Raw genomic sequence first — 19,961 nt, forward strand, 5'->3', positions numbered from 1 at the left:
GATTCCTCCCCCATGTCTCTCACAGTAGTCCTGCTTCCCCCAGAGATAACCCATTCCTCGATACCAATCCTGAACTAGTACATCTGAAATCAGTCCAAATCAAATTCCCAGAAGATAAAAAAAAATTCTTTATTTCAATGCTCAGCTCCAGTATTCACATGCCCTGGCCTGGGGTGGGGAGAGGAAGAGGTGTAGTTAGTTTGTCTTGTCCCCAAGAAGGGGTATATAGCTAAGTCACCCCTCACTCCCAGCACAGACCCTCAGAAGCCCCAGATCCTGAGCTCCAGATATCAGGACATAAGGGTAGGCTCACCAATCTCCAAAAAAGCTCAAAGAGCTTGCTCCTAGGAAGGCAAGCCTTCTGCTCTATTGTTTCCTGCACACTCTTAGGACACAAAGCCCTTCCCTCTGGCCAGGCATCTGCTGGTGAACCCCAGGAGAATGTATCCATCTCTTCCTCTGCAGCAGCTATACTAGGTCTCTGAAACCCCATTCTGGAGCACCCCTGAGATCAGTTTCTGGAGGTACTGCTGACGCAGAGGGGGCAACTGGGGATACAGCTCAAAACCCTCTGGAAGGGCAGAATTAGGAAGCTTATAGTGGAGAAGGTGCTGCCGAAGACCCTGCAGAGAAGGAAGAAACTTTATGAAATGGGTAGTGAGATCCTGTTGAGATCTCTGTTCCCCAAGACCCTCTATTCTCCCACCCTCCAAGATGTACCCCGCCCTACCTCATCTGCTAGCAGCCAAGTTTTCTGCAACATGCTCCTGCGGGCAGCCTTTACCTCATCCTAGAGGCAGAAGAGGGAGAGGTGGCACCAGGCCACGGGCCTATCACTCGCCTGGCCTGGCCCTCACCTCCTCCCAGCTGGCTCAGTTCAACTGCAGGTTCCTTCCCTCCCTCTGGAGATGGGGACGTAACTTACCGAGCTCTTTGGGTCCTGGCAGAAGATGAAGCTGTTGACATGAGCCACGGCCACAGCATAGAGCACAGGGCACCAGCGTGATTGGAGCGCACCGGTAACCAGAGCCCGGAAGTAGAGCTGAAGGAGGGCCAGGTTGTCTTCAGGAGGCGCTGTGTAGCTCTCCAGGGACACAGGCAACTGTGACAGGGGAAATGGGACAAGCTGAGGGTCAGGGTGGAATGTGTATCACTGGACAACGAGGGTGGATGGTTGATGGTCACATGAAACAAATCATGAGGGCAGAGATCCTGTCCTAGACAGACATCCATCCCTCTCTATCGCAAGGATCAAGGTTAAAGACTAAAGAGCTCGAAAGCAGTGGAAACTGGGAAACTGAGAAGCAGCTGTGGATTTCTACTGCTACTACTACTTGCTTAATCTACTTAAAACTTTCAAAATGTCATGTTCAGCTGCTCAATTCTATTACCAAACCTTTCAAAAGTTTATGTTCTTTGGAATAGTAATTCTGTTTCTAAAAAAATTATTCTTAATTCCACGCAGAAATGATTATGAGTTTATGTCCAATGGTGTTTATCACAGTGTTACTTAAAATAGCAAAAAATCAGAAACAACTTTCATGCCGACTAAGGGGTTCTGATAAAATAAACTGGGACACACTTGCACGATGGATTATGATATAATAATAAAAACGTTGATTTCTTAGATTATTTAATGATGTGAGAAATGCTTACTACCTAACATTCAATGGAGAAAACATTATGCAGTGATCCTAATTTTATAAAAATATACATGCACAGGGACTTCCCTGGCGATCCAGTGGTTAGGACTCGCGCTCCCAATGCAGTGGGCACAGGTTTGATCTCTGGTCAGGGAACTAAGATCCCACATGCTGCGAGGTGCAGCCAAAAAAAAAAAAAAAAAAAAGACTAAAAAAAGGTAAATCAAAATAATTACTACTGGGCAGTGGGATTATGGATAACTGTAAAGTTCTTTTTTTTCCTTAATCTATTCTTTTTCTGGCCACACCACGCGGCATGTGGGATCTTAGTTCCCTGACCAGGGATTGAACCCGGGCCCTTGGCAGTGAGAGCATGGAGTCCTAACCACTGGACCTCTAGGGAATTCCCTGTAATCTTCTTTTTAATTCTTAAAACTATTTTATATTTTCTTTTTAGTTTTTTATACAAAATATACATTTATATCTTACATACGTATATTAAAATGTTTATACTTCAAGCTTACCAAAATAAGTTATAATGAAAATAAAAAAACAAATCTTAAAAAAATCAGTAACTCTTTACAGCTTACAAGTTTAACTCCTTAGCCTGATACCTGAGGCCCTCTAAGACTTTATTAGCTTTGTTTCCAACAAGTTCCCAAGCTGATATCTGTCATAGACTCCTTCCTCTTCCCATCCTGTCATATTCCTTCCTGCCTCTGAGCTTTTGCTTATGCTGTTCCACTATGTACATTCTATCTTTCTCCTTAACAATCCAAATTCTACCCAATTTTCCATGCCCAGATCAATCCCCACTTCTTCCACAAAGCCTTCTCCTCGTGGGAAGCCCACTTTGATCCTTCCTTTCTCTGAATCCTGACTTAACACCTAGAATCTGAATACCTGAGACCTATGTTGGTTTTAGTACATCTCTTATCTAGACTGTAGCACCTCATGAGCAAGGAGCCGTGCCTTTTTAATAATAACGAACACCTACTGTATGCCAGACACCACAGTAAACCCTTTTCACATATTCTCTTAATCTCCTCAAAGCCTCCAAGAGGTAAAATAAGGAACCTGAGGCCCACCAAAGCTCCCCGCTGCTCAGGACTGCCTCCAAGGCCCAGGACAGGATGCCCATGGTGGGCCCTGCTGGGCTGAGAAAGTACCTGGGTCAGAGGCAGGCCCAGAGCTCTCAAGGCTCCCACGTGCTCCCCAAAGAGGGCAAGGCGCAAGGTGACACTGAACCGACGCTGCAGGGGGAGGAGAACCAGGGCCCCAAAGAGGTGGTCCCCAAAAGACACAGCCTCAAAATGCTCCAGGAAGTCGGCATAGAGATCCGGGAAAGACGTCAGGCCAGGAAGTGGGCAATCCAGGTTGAGGTTTGGTAGGACTTCAGGCTGGCAGAGCCGGGCCAGGAGGGCTGCCACCAGACGTTGTATTGGGGTCTCCCGGAACAATTCACTGTCCACCAAGAACAGACACATGAGCCGTGCCAGGCGGGCAGCAGGAGGCACAGCCCGGAGGGCCTGGGGGCGCCAGCTCTCCAGGACCAGCACCCACTGCAGGGCCCGCATGGCTGTGCCCACAGTGTCAGCAGGAGGCAGCCCCGAGGGGCTGTCTGAGGCCCGGTGGTAGAGTTGAATCAATGGCAGGAACGGCCAGTCAGTGGGCAGCAGAGGCTCCTTAGCCACAGGGAGCAGCAGGGCTGGGACTCGCTGGAGCTCCCCTCGGTGCAAGGCTTGAGAGGCTAGCAAGCTGGCTCGGGCCAGTGAGCAGTGGGTCAGGTAGCAGCTGCGGATGCTGGGGAGGTCCTGGCAGGCCTGAGCTAGTAGAGTCCCTCGCCCACACCCAAGGTCCCCGCCGCTCCCTAAGGACAGCTGGTCAGAGAAGTCGGCTGCCTCCGGACCCCCTGATGCTCTTTCCCTGTAAGAGAACCCAAAAGCCAAAAATGAGGGCTAGAACCCACAAGGCCATGCCAGCTCTCCAGGGTTTCCCAGAGGCTCCTAGGTCCAATCCCGCTCCTCCCTGTTCCCCTAATAACCTTCCATGTAGTGTGTATAGCAGTTAAGAGGATGGGCACTAGAGCCGGTTACCTAGGTGCAAGTTTACAGAACTTCTCTGGGCCTCAGTTTCCTCAGAGTAAAGTGGGGATAATAATGATAATAATACACATCTCATGGTACAGGTAAAACAATTAAAATAGAGACAAACGGTTAAGGGAGTACCGGACAAGGAGTAAGCACTGGGTAACGGTTAGCTATTATAAGCGTACAGCTAGTTTATAACCATTTTTCAGCCATACAGTCACAGAAGTCTCATAATAATACTCTAGCGTATTATCCTAATCCTCACTTTACTAATGAGGAAATGGAAACTCAGACAGGTTAAGCGTAATCCATGGAAGAAAGAGAATGAAACCCAGGTCTCCTGGCCCCAAGTTCAGGGCTGCTCTGTCAACCACCACAGCAGCCTCTCAAAGGGCTCAGTTGATGCCACCAACCCTGGACTTACGGGAGGAACTCCAGCCGGAACACACAGCTCAGCAGTAGCTCATGGGCAAGGTGCTCGCTTCCGGGCAGCAGCCGGCTCAGCAGGGCCAAGGCCATGCCGTGATAGAGGGCAGCACTGGTGGCTGACACTGGCTGGAGTGTTGCCTGTGGACGGAAAAGGGGGGAAGGGGGAGGAGTAGGCAGAGGGGGTGAGGGGGGACAAAGCAAAGAGAAGTGAGGAAGAGAATATATGCTGATGGGCACAGGGCCTGGGCATGTCTGCAGGCAAGTAGAACTGCGTGGCTTGCCAGAAGCAGCACAAGCTCCAGAGAAGCAGGATGGGGAAAATGGGGGTGGGAGTGGACAGAGGGATGGGGGTTGGGGGCACCCACCGCTCTCTGGGCCAGGGCGAGTGCCAGGTGCTGCAGGTGGTACTCATGGCGCAGGGCCCACGCGGAGAAGGGTGTGAGGTGTGGAGCAGCCACAGGAGCCACACATTGGAGGAAGTAGTTCTGCAGTCCTGGGGCAGCCAACACGGCAGCCAGCTGAGGAAAAGCAAGCTTCAGATTCACAAGGTGACTTTGATGCCCTCTAGGGCTCCCCAGCTGCCCCGTCCCCAGCTAAACTCAGAGAAATGGGTGCTGGCAGAAGAGGCCTCTCTTCCCCAAGGGGCACCCTTCCCCTTTCTGACTCCTGCCATCCTGGTCCCCTGCCCCCCTAACCAGGCGCCCAGCGCTCACCTGGCCACACAGCCCCTTGTGGATCCAGCCCAGGGTGTTGCAAAGAGAGAGGAGGGCCGTGAGGAATGGGAAGGGGGAGGCTGAGCCAGCCAGACTAAGAGGAGGGTGGCCTCCTGCACAGCCCAGTGACACGAGGCTGGGGAGAGCTTCAGGGGCCGGAGCACAGGACTGTGGGTTGCAGAGAGGGGAGCAGCACCTGGAAGCAGAATGGAGACACTGAGGGGGGCTCTGGCCTGACATGTGCCGGGCTGGAAACAGCTGCTTGGTCTGCGACCAAGGCTAGCGGAAACGTGGCCGTGCGGACAGTGCCCACGTTCCCTGGAGCCCCCAGTCGCTGCCTGCTAGGGATTCAGATTTCCCTCAGGCTGGGGGGTTCCACCTGGGATGGACCAGGGAGCCAGGCGTGGGAACCCCACAAGGAGCGCAACTGCCGCCTCCCCGCCCCCCACCCCCCCAGCTCCACAACCGCACACAGTACACACCCCAGCGAATCCCACAGTCTGCCCAGAGCGGGCTGGCTCAGCAGGGGCAGCAGCAGCTCCTCCGACAGGCGCTCCATGTCCTGAAGCCAATCCCCTGGGCACAAGCCTGGCTGGAAGACCAAGACACTCACTGAGCTGATGGCCCAGGACCCCCATTCTCCTGGACCCTCTGTACGCAGGCCAAGCCCATGATTCCGAGTGGCCAAGAGTCAGTGTTTAGAGGCTTCTGCCTTCTGCCCCTTCTAGAGGCAGAGGAGACCCTGAGGTTGCTCTGGCACCCACTGTCTAGGGTCTTGAGAGGCATAAAGGCTCCAGGGAGGCCCAGCTGCTGTTTGGGGTTCTATGGTCCCTACCAACACGACTCCTTGGAAGCTCCACTGGACATGGAGGGGGAAAGAGGAAGAAAGGTAGGAGGGAACAGGTGGAAATGGGGAGGGAGGTACGGAGAGGTGGAGACGGAGGGAGAACGAGGGTGGAATGCTAAGATGAAGGCAGGCAGGCCACACTCACCTGCTGGCTCCAGGCCTGGTAGTAAGCGTCCAGGAAGAGCAGGCAGGCAGTGGGCACTGGGCCAAGGGCACTCCACATCTCAGGTCTGGGCAGCAACTTCAAGGTCTGTCTTAGACAAGGCTCCACGAGAGGCTGGAGCCCAGACACCTGCGTCCAAGTGATTGAGGAAGGAGTGGACGACAGACTGGCCTCAGCAGAGTCACTACAGGAGAGCCACAAGGGGCCACAGTGAGGATCTGGCTGCCTGGACTCCCCTCTAAGCTCTGGCCGCCCTCTCCCTCTGGAGGAGCACTCCCACCGGTCCCAGAGCTCCTGACAGGATGTCACCGCCAGCGGCTCACGGCTAGAACCTACCCTCTGGGCTCAGGGGTGGTGCCACCGGCTGCTAGGGTCAGCTGGGTGAGGACGGTGAGCAGTGAGGCTGCCCTCTGCAGAGCCAGGGGCTGAGGGGAGGGGCTGCTGAGCTCCTTCGGCACAGCCTGCAGGGCTCGCGTCAACACGGGGTACAGCTCCCTGGTAAGCGGGGAGAAGGACCGCCCTTCAGTGTGAGAAGGGAGATGGAAACAGAAGACACAAAGCAAGGCCCGGCCCCAGGCATCTCCAGTCTAGCTGAGGAGGAGCAGGAGGGAGGCCCAGGGCTGGGAACTCTGGGAAGGTTTCAAGAAGGAAGGCTGGGGGCTGAAGGGAAGAAGGTAGCCCCTCAAGGCTTCCACCACAAGAGGGAATTTAAATCTGATTTCACCAAGATACCAAGCTGGGGTGCACAGAATGTGGTTAACCCAGCTTTGTTCCACTCTCTCCTGGCTAGTCCTGACTCCCAAATTTTCTTCCTTTCTCCCAGAATCACCTCTTTCTCATACTCAGCCTCCCTCCGAGCTTGAACCTTGAGCAAGGCCAGAGTGCAGAGCTGGAGGGGTCTGTGAGAGAGCCTACCCTTGTCGCTCCTCACCTGTAAAGGTCACCGCCCTGGCCGTAGGAGGCTGCCACGGCCCACAGACGGAAGGCCTCAGTGCTCAGTGTCTCGGCTTCCTCTGGGGGCAAGGCCAGATCCTGGGGAGCCTCAGCTATAAAGCGGCACAGGCGACTCCGGAGATCAAAGCCACTCAGCTGGGGTTGGGCAGAGAGTCTGGGGATTAGGATCAGCTGGGAGCCCGAAGTTCCAAGCCTCAGGTTCTCTCACTACAGAGACTGGCTCAACTCATCCCTGTTGAGGCCCCTCTGGTGCCAGAGGGTCATGGTTCTGGGCTAGGGTGAAACTATCTCGTCCCTCCCTCCCTTCCTCTCTCCTTCCCTCCTTCTTTTTAGCAAGCACTTGCTGGGCACCTTGGCTATGCCTATTTGTATGGGCCCTTCTGGCCTGGGTCCAGGGAACCGGGCACCTTCCCTTCACATGAGAGCAGAGCAGGCCTACAGGATACACTAGGCTCCAGGTGACTAGCTTCCTGCCTGGGGGTTTCTGTTCCATTTCTAGGCAACTGGAACAGATACGAAGAGAAAGATGGCATGACTGGGCCACCCAGAGTGCAGGGGCTATGCTTAGCCCCCAACCCAGCCCTGTCTCAAGCCCCCATCCCTTGCCCTGTGTTCTGCTTACCAGCCGGGCAGCAATATTCCTACCAGCCGAGGCCAGGACACGAAGAAGTTTCATGGCAGGAGCACAGGGCACTCCGTGTAGACTAAGGGTAGGCCTCACCCCCATAGGGGACCAGCTGGTGGGCAGGAACTCTTGAATCACAGTCTCTATCAGCCTAGGGCACTCCAGGACCTGTGCCGGCCAGGAGGAAAAGGGAGGTAGGGAGGCTGAGGGTCAAGACCAGGCCTAGCTAGGCTCTTTGCCCAGTCCCTGCCTCCTTCTCTTTCTCACCCTTGTGGCTGACTCCAGGGAATGCCGGGCCAGGCGGATGAGCACAGCTAGGATGTCAAGGACCACAGAAGGTCCTGGGCAGGTCACCTCCAGCAAGTAGCGTAGCCGAGGCAGCAGGTTGGTGGCCAGGAGCCCCTGAGGATCAGAGACACAAACCCACTACCAAATGCAACTGGGCCCCAGGCCTTGATGACTCCTCCTGCCCAACATGTGCTGGCCCTGGAGGTCATGGGACCAGTGCAGCTGCCCCAGCACTTTTACCTTGATGACGTCATGTCGGGCCAGGTCAGATGGAGGCCGGTTTCCTTCCTCCGGGCTCTTCCTTTTTGCCTTTTCTGCTGGGGGCTCTTCATCCTCATCCTCGTCCTCCTTGTCCTCCTGGCTGGGCATCAGAGGGAACGCCAAAGCTCCATGGTACCAAGAGAAGGTGCTATCGAGGAGCTCCTGCCAGAGGAAAGAGTGTGAAGGTGGGAAGAGGAAGAAGGGATCAGGCCAGAAAGCGGGTCCAGAAGTAGAGGGCAAAAGCCACGCACAAAGGACAGAGAGGCAGGGCTCCCAGGCTTTGGGGCCTTTAGAAGGTGGTGACACAGCCACCCCATTCTGTGCTCTGCCTGGCAAAGCCTCATCAACGAGGGCAGGCCCAGCAGGAGGCGTAGGGACCCTAATGCCTCGAAGCCTCATTCCTATGCCTGTTGTACCTCATCTCCAGGAGCTACCAGCAGAGCCCGAAGAGCCCGGACAGCAGCTGCGATGACCCCGTCCACTCTGTCATCCAGAGAGAAGCGCAGCAGGAAGAGGAAACCAGCATCCAAAAGGAGGCGCAAGACACTGCCCACTAGCCGGTCTCCAAACTCGCCAGCCTGGGCCTTGAGGGCAGGAGGAAAAACCTTGCTGAATACGCTGAAGTTACAGTCTCTGTCCTAAACCCTTCACTTGTCCAGCTAGGACCCTGGGTTTGTCCTGTTCTCAGTGACCCACAGACAGCTGGTGTATGGGCCAGTGAGTCAGAGTGAAACAGGCAGGAGGTGGGAAAGTCTAAGGGGAGGGGGGCGGGCAGGACGAGGCCAACAGTCCACTCACCCTGCCGATGACCTGGGCCAACACATGCAGCGCTAGTGCTCTCTGCTGGGACACCTGGCTGCGCGTCAGGTGGAACAGCTCCTGAAGGGAGTACCCTGCTCTCTGGAACAGGGACAAGAAGTCAGAAGGAGCCAAGACACAGGGCAGCACCCACCAACAAATACGTGGCAACCCCCATCTGCCATGCACTGAGTCAGGTGTCAAGGGGAAGACAGAGAAAAGTAAGTGATGTCTCTTGCCTCTGCTCTCTGTGGAGCCTCAAACTGGTAAAGAAAATAAGACTGGCACACAAGTAACCATAGCATAAGGCAGTTTGGGAGGAATGTAGTAATCGGTGTTTAATTTGCAACCAGAGAACAGGAGAGAGAGAGAAGGGGCACCTGGAAAAGTGATGTGGTCTCGGAGGGTGGGTAGAGCTCTGATGGCCCGGCAGGGAGCAGAGGGGAAAGGCGTTCCCTGGAGCGGGCTTCAGGGACTGAGCCCTGGGGGTCCTTGAGCACAGCGGGTACGTGGGGAGGAGGCAACAGAAGGTGCAGCAGAAGTGAGGGACGCAGAGCTGTGGGGTCAGCAGGGACAGATGGTGGAAGGCTGTTCTGTTGTGCTGAGGAGCCAAGACCTTATTCTGGGAGAATTCCCTGAGCAAGGAAACTTTCTGAGGCAAGGGACAGCCTGAGCTGGGCCAGGGGGAATCACTACGGCAGCCCCGTTGGGGAGAGAGCGAATGGCATGACGGAGTGAGTGGAACATGGCGACTGAACAGACCAGAGGGGTCAAGGCTCTGATCGAGGAAGCACTGCGGGGAGGTGACAAACAGAACTGGCAAGTTCTGGTGACTGACTGGAATGTGAGGGAACAAGGAGAAAGATTTCAAGCCTAAGAAGTGAAAGGACAGGGACTTCCCTGCTGGTCCAGTGGTTAAGACTCTGCGCTCCCAATGCAGGGGGCCCGGGTTCGATCCCTGGTCAGGGAACTAGATCCCCCCATGCGGCAATGAAGATCCCGCATGCCACAAGGGAGACCCGGTGCAACCAAACAAATAAACTAATAAATAAATATTTTTAAAAAAAACTGAAAAGACAGCAAGGCCGTGAACTGGAATAGGGTGCACAGAAGGGCCAAGGCAGCTGAGCAGCGGTCCTTCTCCACATGGTTGTTAAAAGCACTTGCTGAGAGCTGCCCAGTACTCCCTGGACCCCACGCCTCACCTCCGCCTCCTCTCCATGGTGGTGTAGGCCCAGATGGGTGGGAAGGTCCACGCTGGGGGCCAGCAGCTCTCCCTGAAGACTGAATCGGGCCTGCATCCTCTAATGGGTACAGAAAGAGAATGATGGGCTGGGGGCACCAGCAACTTCCCCACACCCATTCCTCACCTGTAATCCCAGGCCTCTCAGGACGTAGGGCCTGACTCTACCTCTGACCAGAAGTGGGGCTCCTCTGGCCTTAGAGGCCAGGCAGGAAGAGGGGTGTGAGCACTAGGAGAGATGTTTCTCCAGCTCGGGGGAAGAGAAAAGCCTAAGTTCTGGGTGCAAGACAGCAGCCCCACTCACTGCCACCCCGCCTTGCCCTTGTAAGCCAGCTGGCCCTCCTCACCTCCTGAGTCTGCTGCCGTCGGAGTGGAGGCAGGTCTCGGGTCCAATGGAGCTTCTCCAGCTCAACAGTGTCCATGTGCAGCCATTCTTTCTGGGGAGTCACGGGCAGCGCCAGAGCTGGGGAGATGGAAGCAGAGTAGTATTCCCTAAGGGGCTCAGCTCACTGATCCACTGGGGTCCCAGCCATCATCCAGAAGCTGCCACATCCACCTCTGCCCAAGGGTCTGGCAGCCTCTGCCTTCAGCTATGACTAATGGCACAGCCCAGGGGCTGGAATGCCTGATATGGCAGAACACCCCCCGTCCTGGGCTCTAGCCCTTTTCTGACCCCAAAGATCTGTTGGGAGAGGAAAGAGGAAGCGGAGGAGATAAGGAAGAGAAGAGAGAGGAAGCAGAGGAGGAAGGGAGAACCACATACAGCAGGGAAACCACAGTTCTCCACTCTCTAGTACCGACCTTCTAAAGGAGCAGGGGAGTGGGGACAATGAGGAGGGGGCAGCTATACTTCAGCAGAGCAAGATATAGAAACACACACCTGCAATATCCTCCTCCTTCCTCACCCCCACCAACCCCCATCCAACCTGCTCAACTGGCCTAGAGTTCATCCAGGGGCAGGAGGTTCCTGGCTCTCCTAATTCAATTCTTCTTTTGTTAATCACTAATAAAATCATCCAGTTCCTGGAAAATGAGTGCCCCCACTGGCCTCTCTGCTTCAGGTCTGGCATGTTCACAAGACCTACGTCAGACCCTTCCTCTCCCACCACCCTGCCATTATCCTCCCAACACTGAGAGCAGAGGCAGAAGGAACTGTGGGATGGATGGAGCCAGAGCTGGGGCAGCCACTGCAAAGGCAGGGGGCAGGTGGTCTGGAGGGGGAGGGGGCCATTCAGCCATCACATTGTGCTGTCTCTTACCAGGGAAGGGGGAGAAGGAGCAGTAACAGGACAGGAAAACAGGAAGCACGTGCAGGAAGAATATATGCATCAGCAAATGAAGACTGATTTCAAGCCAATAATGAAGATTAATGTTAGACGTTCAAGGACAGAGAAGATTCTCTCTCTTCCCATCTGCCAGGCCTAGGAGAAGGAATACTTTCCTCTACTTTTGTTCCCCAGAAGTCCCCTCCTCCTCCAAACCTGGGGCTCCTGGCTCCGGCTCGTCTTCCTGCCTGGGCTCACTGGCAGAAGTTGGCATGATGGGCTTCTCTCCAGTGACCTCAGCAGAGCGACCTCCTGGCCTCTGCTCCCCCATGGCCTTCTCTTCTGCCTGCTCACAGGTGCGGCTATGAGATCTCAAGAAGGCAACCAAGCTAGGATCTAGAAGAGAGCGTGGAGGGGAGAATGGGTGGGGGCAGATCCTCCCCAGCCTCTATACACCCGAAATCTGCTTAATACTGCCTGTCTGTGGGCGCCAAGGCCAAGACAAGCCACTTCCCAGCCCTGGCCTGAGCCCCCGGGGCTCTCCTGCAGCCTCGATGACCCATATCTGTCACTGGGACCTGCCTGCCCCCCTATCCCTCCACTCTTCACAGTGCCCTGGTCCAGGCCAGTCTGCCCATCCCTGTGCTTGGCTTCAGGTCAGAGGCCCAAAGTAAGTGGCTGTGGAATAAATGAATCAATGTTGACAAGGGCCAAAAAGAAGGCATTTAGGGGAATAGTTTCTCACTTCCAACTATTTTATTTATTTATTTATGCACAAATATCCACTAAAAACCTAATATATGGGGACTTCCCTGGTGGCACAGTGGTTAAAAATCTACCTGCCAATGCAGGGGACACAGTTTCAAGCCCTGATCTGGGAAGATCCCACATGCCATGGAGCAACTAAGCCCGTGTGCCACAACTACTGAGCCTGCGCTCTAGAGCCCGCAAGCACAACTACTGAGCCCGTGTGCCACAGCTACTGAAGCCTGTGTGCCTAGAGCCCATGCTCTGCAACAAGAGAAGCCACTGTAATAAGAAGCCCGCGCACCACGACAAAGAGTGGTGCCCCAACTCGCTGCAACTAGAGAAAGCCCGTGTGCAACAATGAAGATCCAGAGCAGCAAAAAAACCCCAAAACAACAACAACAACAAACTAATATATGGTATGCTCTGTATAAGTGCTAGATACATAGTTTGGAATGGATTGACTTGGCACTATTGTTTTGGTGAACAGAAACTAGGAGTGAGGTGTAGTATAGTACAGCATCACATAATAGAGTACCCTGTAGTTGTACTAGAGTACAGCCAAAATACAGTGTATACTACACTACAGTAGTACAGTACACATGGTATAATGGTTAAGAACACAGCCCATGAGACCAGGTAGAACTGGGTTTATATCTCATTGGTGTTCATTAACAGCATGTGGTACCAGGCTGTGTGACCTGAGGGAGAATTTCTTAAAGTTTTGAGCCTTCGTTTTTTTTGTTTTTATCTTTTCATAAATAAATGAGGTTAGTACCACCGCCGCACAGGAACAGTTTGAGGACAAAATGAAATGCATTAAAGTACTCTGCCTGGCACTCACAGTGAGCCTTCCTCAATAAATGACAGTCCCTTCCTAGCCTGGTCTTGGCAGGAAAGGCTGGTACCCGTACCAAGCTGAGCCAGTAACCGCTGCTGTTCCTGCAGGATCTCCTCCGGAGCCATGGCTTGCAGTCTCGCTACGTTCTCTTCATGGATGGTCTGGGCTTCCTGCTCAGCCTCCTGGCTCTTGAGCCCCTTCCCTGTAACCAGATGGGGTCCCTGGAAGCTGTAGCTGTTCCATGGAAGCTGGCTGCCCTGCTCCCTAGGTGTGAGTGCCTCACAGGTTGCAGCACCTGGAAGAAGGATACGATCAGTTTCATTGCCTCATCCCAACTGGGCCTTCTGTCCCTCTTCTCTAATCCCATCAGTTCTGGAGACAGACGGAAGCCCCAGAGTTTGCCCAGGCACAGAGTGGAGACCCCCCTGGGTTTGGCACAAGACTCCAGGGCATCCTGGGGCTGGGTTGGGGTGACGACCTCTCTACTCATTTTTCCCCTTGGACTTAGAAGTTTCCCTCAGAAACATCCCACTTTCTGACTCTTCTCTTGGATGTCTAGGCAGCCATCTGCCTCCAGGGGCCTGCCCCCAGCTCTTCTGCTAGTAATTTGCATCATTAAAAGAATCTTGGCCTACGTCTTTATTTTACAGTCTCTACCAGACACTTCTATCCCCTTCCTTTCTCCTACAGTCAAGGAATGACCTGCCTTCTCCCTGCACCTAAGACCCAGATGTGGACCCAAGCTGCCCATACTCAAGAGTCTAAGTGGAGGGCCTCCCTGGTGGCGCAAGTGGTTGAGAGTCCGCCTGCCGATGCAGGGGATACGGGTTCGTGCCCCGGTCTGGGAGGATCCCATATGCCGCGGAGCGGCTGGGCCCGTGAGCCATGGCCGCTGAGCCTGCGCGTCCGGAGCCTGCGCGTCCGGAGCCTGTGCGTCCGGAGCCTGTGCTCCGCAACGGGGGAGGCCACAACAGTGAGAGGCCCGCATACCGCAAAAGAAAAAAAAAAAAAAAAAAAAAGAGTCTAAGTGGAGATATCAGATGGCTCCTCTTTAGATGGCTCAAATGCACTTCAGATTTGAGGCAGGGAAGATGTACATCGAAAGATGGCTCTACAAATGTGTATTACAAAAAGGCTGAGCCCAAACCTCTTCAAACCCTGCTCACCCTCTGGTGGGTGCAAGGTAGATGCAACTTCTCCAACTGGTGGGACCTTGGCTTCAGATGCTCTCCTTGCTGCAATTTCCTGGGCAAAGATACTTCTCTTACCAGATGTTGCTGGCTTCCCCTATGGGGCAAAAAGAAAACCCAGGTGACTGATGCTCATTACCCCATTCTCTTCTCAACCTCTTTATACCAAGGTCGCTGGAACAAAGAGATACAAGAGACTTGCTTAATCTCCAAGGGTCACAACCCTAATCCTCAGAGAAAGCAGGGCTCTATAGAAGCATAGGTTTTGAAGTCTGACAGACTAGGGTTGGATTTCTGGCTCTTCTATCTATTAAATGTGTGGTGTTGCAAAAGTTATCAGTTTCCTTATCTGAAAAGTAGAGATAATGATACCTATATTACATGGCTGTTATAAGGATCAAATGAAGTAATGCATATAAAGTGCTTAGTGTGGTGATGTTTTAACAATGGAATTGCTTATCATTATTAAGATTATCTACCTGGGGAATATGCACTATGATGCTCACAAGACTGTCCTCCCCTGAACACCATCTGAGGTCACCTCTGCCTACCTGTCTCCCCTGTGAGCGATGGAATACAGGAGGGAAAGCAACGCCACAGGGCACAGGCAGATTCACAGCCACTGAACTTGTATCTCGTTCCTGCAGCAACAAAGTACAAAGCAGTGAAGATACAGAGATTTCCCCAGGCTGGACCCTATCCTACTAGCCTCAGTTCTATATGACTAGAACCTCACCCTAGGGAGTCATGAACCCATCTTGCTCCTTAAGTTGCAGTGATTCTAAACCAGCCCCCAACCTGACTGCAGGGGGATAAAGTCCCATCTTTCTGAATCACTCTCTGCTCAATAAGGCTCACCACCCACATGCAACATCCTTTCTGCCCTTGGATGCCCTGCCCCACTCAACCAGGGTGAGACGCACAATAATCTTAGTCAAGACAGCAGTGATGTGCTTATCATGCATGTTCAGCCTCTCTTCAGGGTCCTCATGTTCAGGCAGGGGATGGGCGGGGCTGGGCCTGGCTCTCTTTGGGGGAGCAGGAACCAAAGCTGGGGGCAAATCTGGGAGATCTGAGAAAGAAAAAAACCCAGATGTGAGGTTACTCATATCTTCCCAGGAAGAGACTGAGGGCTAGGGGAAAGCCAAAGAAAGAAAGGCAGCTGCTGTGCAGCCCTGGCTCAACCTGTGTCACCTTGGGCAAGGTATTTAACCCCTTTGAGCCTCCGTTTCTTCATATGTAAAATGGGGCTGCAGCAACAGAGGTTACACAGTTCTGAAATAACGACGGGGAATCCAGCCACATCAGGAAGAGGGAGAGACCCTGAAGTTGTACCTCTCTCCTTTTCAACCTCATACCCACAGCCACTCACTGTCCAGCATCACCACATCCCGATGATCCTGCAGTGGAGGCCGGTCCGTGTTAGCATCACCACCACTCCTACTTCCTTTCTTCACCAGTTGTACTGCTGGGGCTGCACCAGCTGCAAGAAACTGACTCTGGAAGCGCAGCAGGTCCACCTCGGACTCCCCTGGCTTTGGTCTCGACAGCATCTTGACACTCCAGCTGCCTCCCTCGTGGGACTCTTTCAGCACTGCTTCGGTGTAGGGAATTCACTCTCATTCACTCCTAGAAGCAGTAAAGATGATGGGTCCTCTACAACTGAACCCTGATTCTTTTTTTTTTTTTTTTTTTTTTTGCGGTACGCGGGCCTCTCACTGTTGTGGCCTCTCCCGTTGCAGAGCACAGGCTCCGGACGCACAGGCTTAGCGGACATGGCTCACGGGCCCAGCCGCTCCGCGGCATGTGAGATCCTCCCGGACCGGGGCACGAACCTGTGTCCCCTGCATCGGCAGGCGGACTCTCAACCACTGCGCCACCACGGAAGCCCCCGATTCTCTTTTTTGTGCATCAGAAAAGGCTCCTTTTCCCTGGGTTCGGTGGACTCATTCCTCCTCATTCATACCTTATTGCCATTCCCTCCTTACTTAGCTCTCCCTGATGTCAATAGCCCAGCAACAATATTTACTGCCACCTTAGATTGCTTACAATCTGTGGATGATAAAAACTTTCAGGAACAACCATAGGGGACCCAAGGAAAATGTCATTAGGAGCCAGGCGGATAAATGTGTCATACCGGGGAGTGGTGATTCAGTATCAAACTGGTGGGAACATGCCTGGCCGAAAAGTATTCAAATTATTAAAAACCTTGGGCTATAAAAGATCAATATATAAAAATCATTTGTATTTCTATACATTAAAGAACAATCAAAAAACGAAATTAAGAAAACAATTCTATTTACAATAGCATCGAAAAGAATAAAATACTTAGGAATAAATTTCATCAAAGCAGTTCAAGACTTATATTCTGTCGGGCCCCACAACGGCCCCTAGGGCTCTACGGTCGCGGGCGCTCCTGGGCCACCCGCGTCAACAAAGAGAAATCACGGAGTCTCAGCCTATGCTGCCCGCGGATGGAGGGCCGTGCCCAGGATCTCCGCACCGACGAGGCCGCGGCCGCTCCTGGCCAGATCAAATACACTGGGGCAGACTCCGACAAAGAACTGGATACCCTGTACCAGAGCCCTCCGCCGGGATCTCCTGTAGTCCGTCCCGCTAGCCCAGCCACCTACTTGGCCTAGGACCACCTGGACGCCGCCATCTTGCCCCGCTGGGGCCGGGCTTCCGCCGCCACAACTTCCGCCCCGCAGCCCGGCCCCGCCTCTTCAGGTCCTGGCTCCGCCCACTCTTGGGAGGGGTTTGCCCTTTTGGTGTTCAGGAGTCGTGAGCCTGAAGGTATTACGCTTGCCGCGTGCCACCGCAGCGCTGAAGCTCTGGGCGGACACTCTGTACACATACAACACCCGTGACAGAGGCAAAGGGTTCCTCAGACGCCCTTCCGCACTCACCAGCCCGGATAACCACATCCTACACTCCCAAGCTCAGGGACAGCACATAGAAACCTGCATACACTCGACTGTGACCTCCCCAGTGTGATTATGGGCGAGCAAGAAAATAACCAGGAAAAAGGAAAGGTGAGCCCAAGGAAAGAAACACTGCAGGAATGGTGATAGTGAGGAGATGAGAAAACAACCTCATTGCCTGCAAGGTGATTCACTTCATGAGCATCCTGCCTTTGTTCGTGCCAATGTCTCTTTTTCCTTCCATCCCACCCCAGTCTTTTTTTTCCTTTAAGGCCTGGTTGGAATCAGCTCTAAACTTTTGCTAACTGGGCCTACTCACTGAACTTTCCTTGGAATCTTCCATCTGCACCACTTGTGTGCCATGTTGGGAACATACTGCCCACTATCAACTGTCTCCAGTTACCTTTTCATAAGTACGTACCCTGTTCCCTTGTATAGACTGTGAGTTCCTTGGGGGGCATCAGGCCTTCTTTTTTGCATCCGTAATGCTCAGCACCCAGCATATTGCCATGAACTTAGGACCTTAGTAAATCATTGCTTGATTGAAGGCCGTCTTAGGGCAGCCAGTGTTAGTCCAGGAGTCCATCAGAAACACCTGGAGGGCTTGTTAAACCAGATTTCTGGGCCTCACCTGAGTTTCTGATTCAGTAGGTCTCCAATAGGACCCAAGAATTTGCATTTCTAACAACTTTCTAAGTATTCTACAGAATCCTTCTTTAGTTCTCTTGGTTTCAAGTGCAGCAGTAAATTTCAGCTACTAGGATTTAGCCAACCTTGGGGGTCCAAATTGTACTGGCTGTTCAGAAGTTATGGTGAATGAGGGAGGGAAATTGGATCCAAAAATGCAGGAAGAATGAATGTAGAAAATCACTGTTTGCAACCACTAATCAAACAATCGCTCCAAACAATAATCATCAATAACTGATAAAGCTATTAGGTAAAAGGTTGATGAGAACTTTGTATGGATGGATCAGGTGGTCAACTTTTTAACCTACTGATGAATCTTAACATCACTAAAAGTGGGGCCACTGGACATAATGTGCCCCCTGATATGATGCCACTGAAAGTACAAAACATGTCCTAGGAAGCCTTCATGCCAAAAAATTGAAGCTGAATCTAGTCAGGCATCTAGATTTATCATCTCTAACTACATTAAGAGATTATCAATTAAACATGTCGTCCTTGTTTGTATCCTGATTCAAACAAACTTATAAAATGACGTTTTTTGAGACTGTTTGGGAAAACTGAACACAAACTGAGTTTTATATGATATTAAGTATTTTTTCTTTTTCTTTTTCTTTTGCAGTACGCGGGTCTCTCACTGTTGTGGCCTCTCCCGTTGCGGAGCACAGGCTCCGGACGCGCAGGCTCAGCGGCCATGGCTCACGGGCCCAGCCACTCTGCGGCATGTGGGATCTTTCCGGACTGGGGCACGAACCCGTGTCCCCTGCATTGGTAGGTGAACTCTCAACCACTGCGCCACCAGGGAAGCCCGATATTAAGTATTTTTAAAAGATTTTATTGTGTATGGGGAGTTCCCTGGTGGTCTAGTGATTAGAATTCAGTGCTTTCACTGTCACGGCCCAGGTTCAATCCCTGGTTAGGGAACTGAGATCCCGCAAGCCAAGTGGTACGGCCAAATAAATAAATAAATAAAATGTGTTTTAAAAAAAGGGGGGGGGTTTCCCTGGTGGCGCAGTGGTTAAGAATCCGCCTGCCAATGCAGGGGACACGGGTTCGAGCCCTGGTCTGGGAAGATCCCACATTCCGCAGAGCAACAAAGCCCGTGCGCCACAACTACTGAGCCTGCGCTCTGGAGCCCATGAGCCGCGACTACTGAAGCCCACGTGCCTAGAGCCCATGCTCCACAACAAGAGAAGCCACCACAATGAGAAGCCCGCGCACCGCAACAAAGAGTAGCCCCCTCTTGCCCCAACTAGAGAAAAGCCCACGCGCAGCAACGAAGACCCAACGTAGACGCCCCCCCAAAAAAGTATTGGGTATGGATGTGGTTCTTTTTGGAAAATAAACTTTATTTTATTTTTTAAATTTATTTGTTTATTTTTGGCTGCATTGGGTCTTCGTTGATGCGTGTGGGCTTTCTCTAGTTGCGGCGAGCGGGGCTACTCTTCGTTGGGGTGCTCGGGCTTCTCATTGCGGTGACTTCTCTTGTTGCAGAGCCCAGGCTCTAGGTGCGCAGGCTTCAGTAGTCGTGGCTCATGGGCTCTAGAGTGCAGGCTCAGTAGTTGTGATGCATGGGCTTACTTGCTCCGCAGCATGTGGGATCTTCCTGGACCAGGGCTTGAACCCGTGTCCCCTGCATTGGCAGGAGGATTCTTAACCACTGCATCACCAGGGACGTGCCAAATAAACTTTATTTTAGTATAGCTTTAGATTTACAGAAGAATTGCAAAGAAAGAAAGCTTCCATTTACCCCAAACACAGTTTCCCCTGTTATTAGCATCTAACATTAATATGGTACATTTGTTGGAATTGAAAAACCAATATTGACATACTATTACTACTAAACTCCATACTTCATTCAGATTTCCTCAAATTTTCCCTAAGTCCTTTTCCTGTTCCATCCAGCATACCACATTACATTTAGTTATCATGACTCCCTAGGCTCCTTTGGCTGTGATAGCTTTGTAGACTTTTTTTATTTTGATGGCTTGGACAGTTTAGAGTAGTACTGGTAGAGTATTTTGTAGAATGTCCCTCCATTGGGATTTGTCTGATGAGTTTCTCATGATTAGACTAGGGTTATGGGTTTTAGGTCCTCCCCCTCCTTTTTTTTTTTAATATTTATTTATTTGGCTGCACCGAGTCTTAGTTGCAGCACGTGGGATCTTTGTTGCAGCATGAGGTATCTAGTTCCCTGACCAGGGATTGAACCCGGGACCCCTGCACTGGGAGTGTGGAGTCTTACCACTGGACCAC

The 19,961-nt window shown here is 52.5% G+C and overlaps 1 protein-coding gene across 3 annotated transcripts; it reads right to left on the reverse strand.

Annotated features, from left to right (window-relative positions):
- Positions 1-112: 112 nt before the first annotated feature.
- Positions 113-16,785, reverse strand: RPAP1 (RNA polymerase II associated protein 1). 3 transcript variants are annotated; one of them, XM_060096643.1, is made up of 25 exons: positions 16,731-16,785; positions 15,470-15,726; positions 15,021-15,169; positions 14,649-14,738; positions 14,074-14,194; positions 12,981-13,202; positions 11,536-11,715; positions 10,402-10,517; positions 10,017-10,115; positions 8,812-8,913; positions 8,430-8,597; positions 7,993-8,175; positions 7,732-7,866; positions 7,462-7,632; positions 6,817-6,974; positions 6,222-6,380; positions 5,868-6,069; positions 5,358-5,467; positions 4,876-5,071; positions 4,528-4,680; positions 4,158-4,300; positions 2,813-3,569; positions 926-1,102; positions 731-790; positions 113-623 (listed from the first exon to the last, which is right to left on the reverse strand). In XM_060096643.1, exons 2-25 carry the CDS (start codon positions 15,648-15,650, stop codon positions 474-476), a joined length of 4,182 nt encoding a protein of 1,393 aa, XP_059952626.1. In that variant the 5' UTR covers positions 15,651-15,726; positions 16,731-16,785; the 3' UTR covers positions 113-473. The 3 variants fall into 3 exon arrangements, with proteins under 3 accessions (XP_059952626.1, XP_059952627.1, XP_059952628.1); XM_060096644.1 differs by having other exon boundaries at positions 16,677-16,758; XM_060096645.1 differs by lacking the exons at positions 14,074-14,194; positions 14,649-14,738; positions 15,021-15,169; positions 15,470-15,726 and having other exon boundaries at positions 16,731-16,763.
- Between the last annotated feature and the right edge of the window lie 3,176 nt (positions 16,786-19,961).

Source organism: Mesoplodon densirostris, chromosome 4 (assembly GCF_025265405.1).
Source record: "Mesoplodon densirostris isolate mMesDen1 chromosome 4, mMesDen1 primary haplotype, whole genome shotgun sequence".
Taxonomy (NCBI): domain Eukaryota; kingdom Metazoa; phylum Chordata; class Mammalia; order Artiodactyla; family Ziphiidae; genus Mesoplodon; species Mesoplodon densirostris.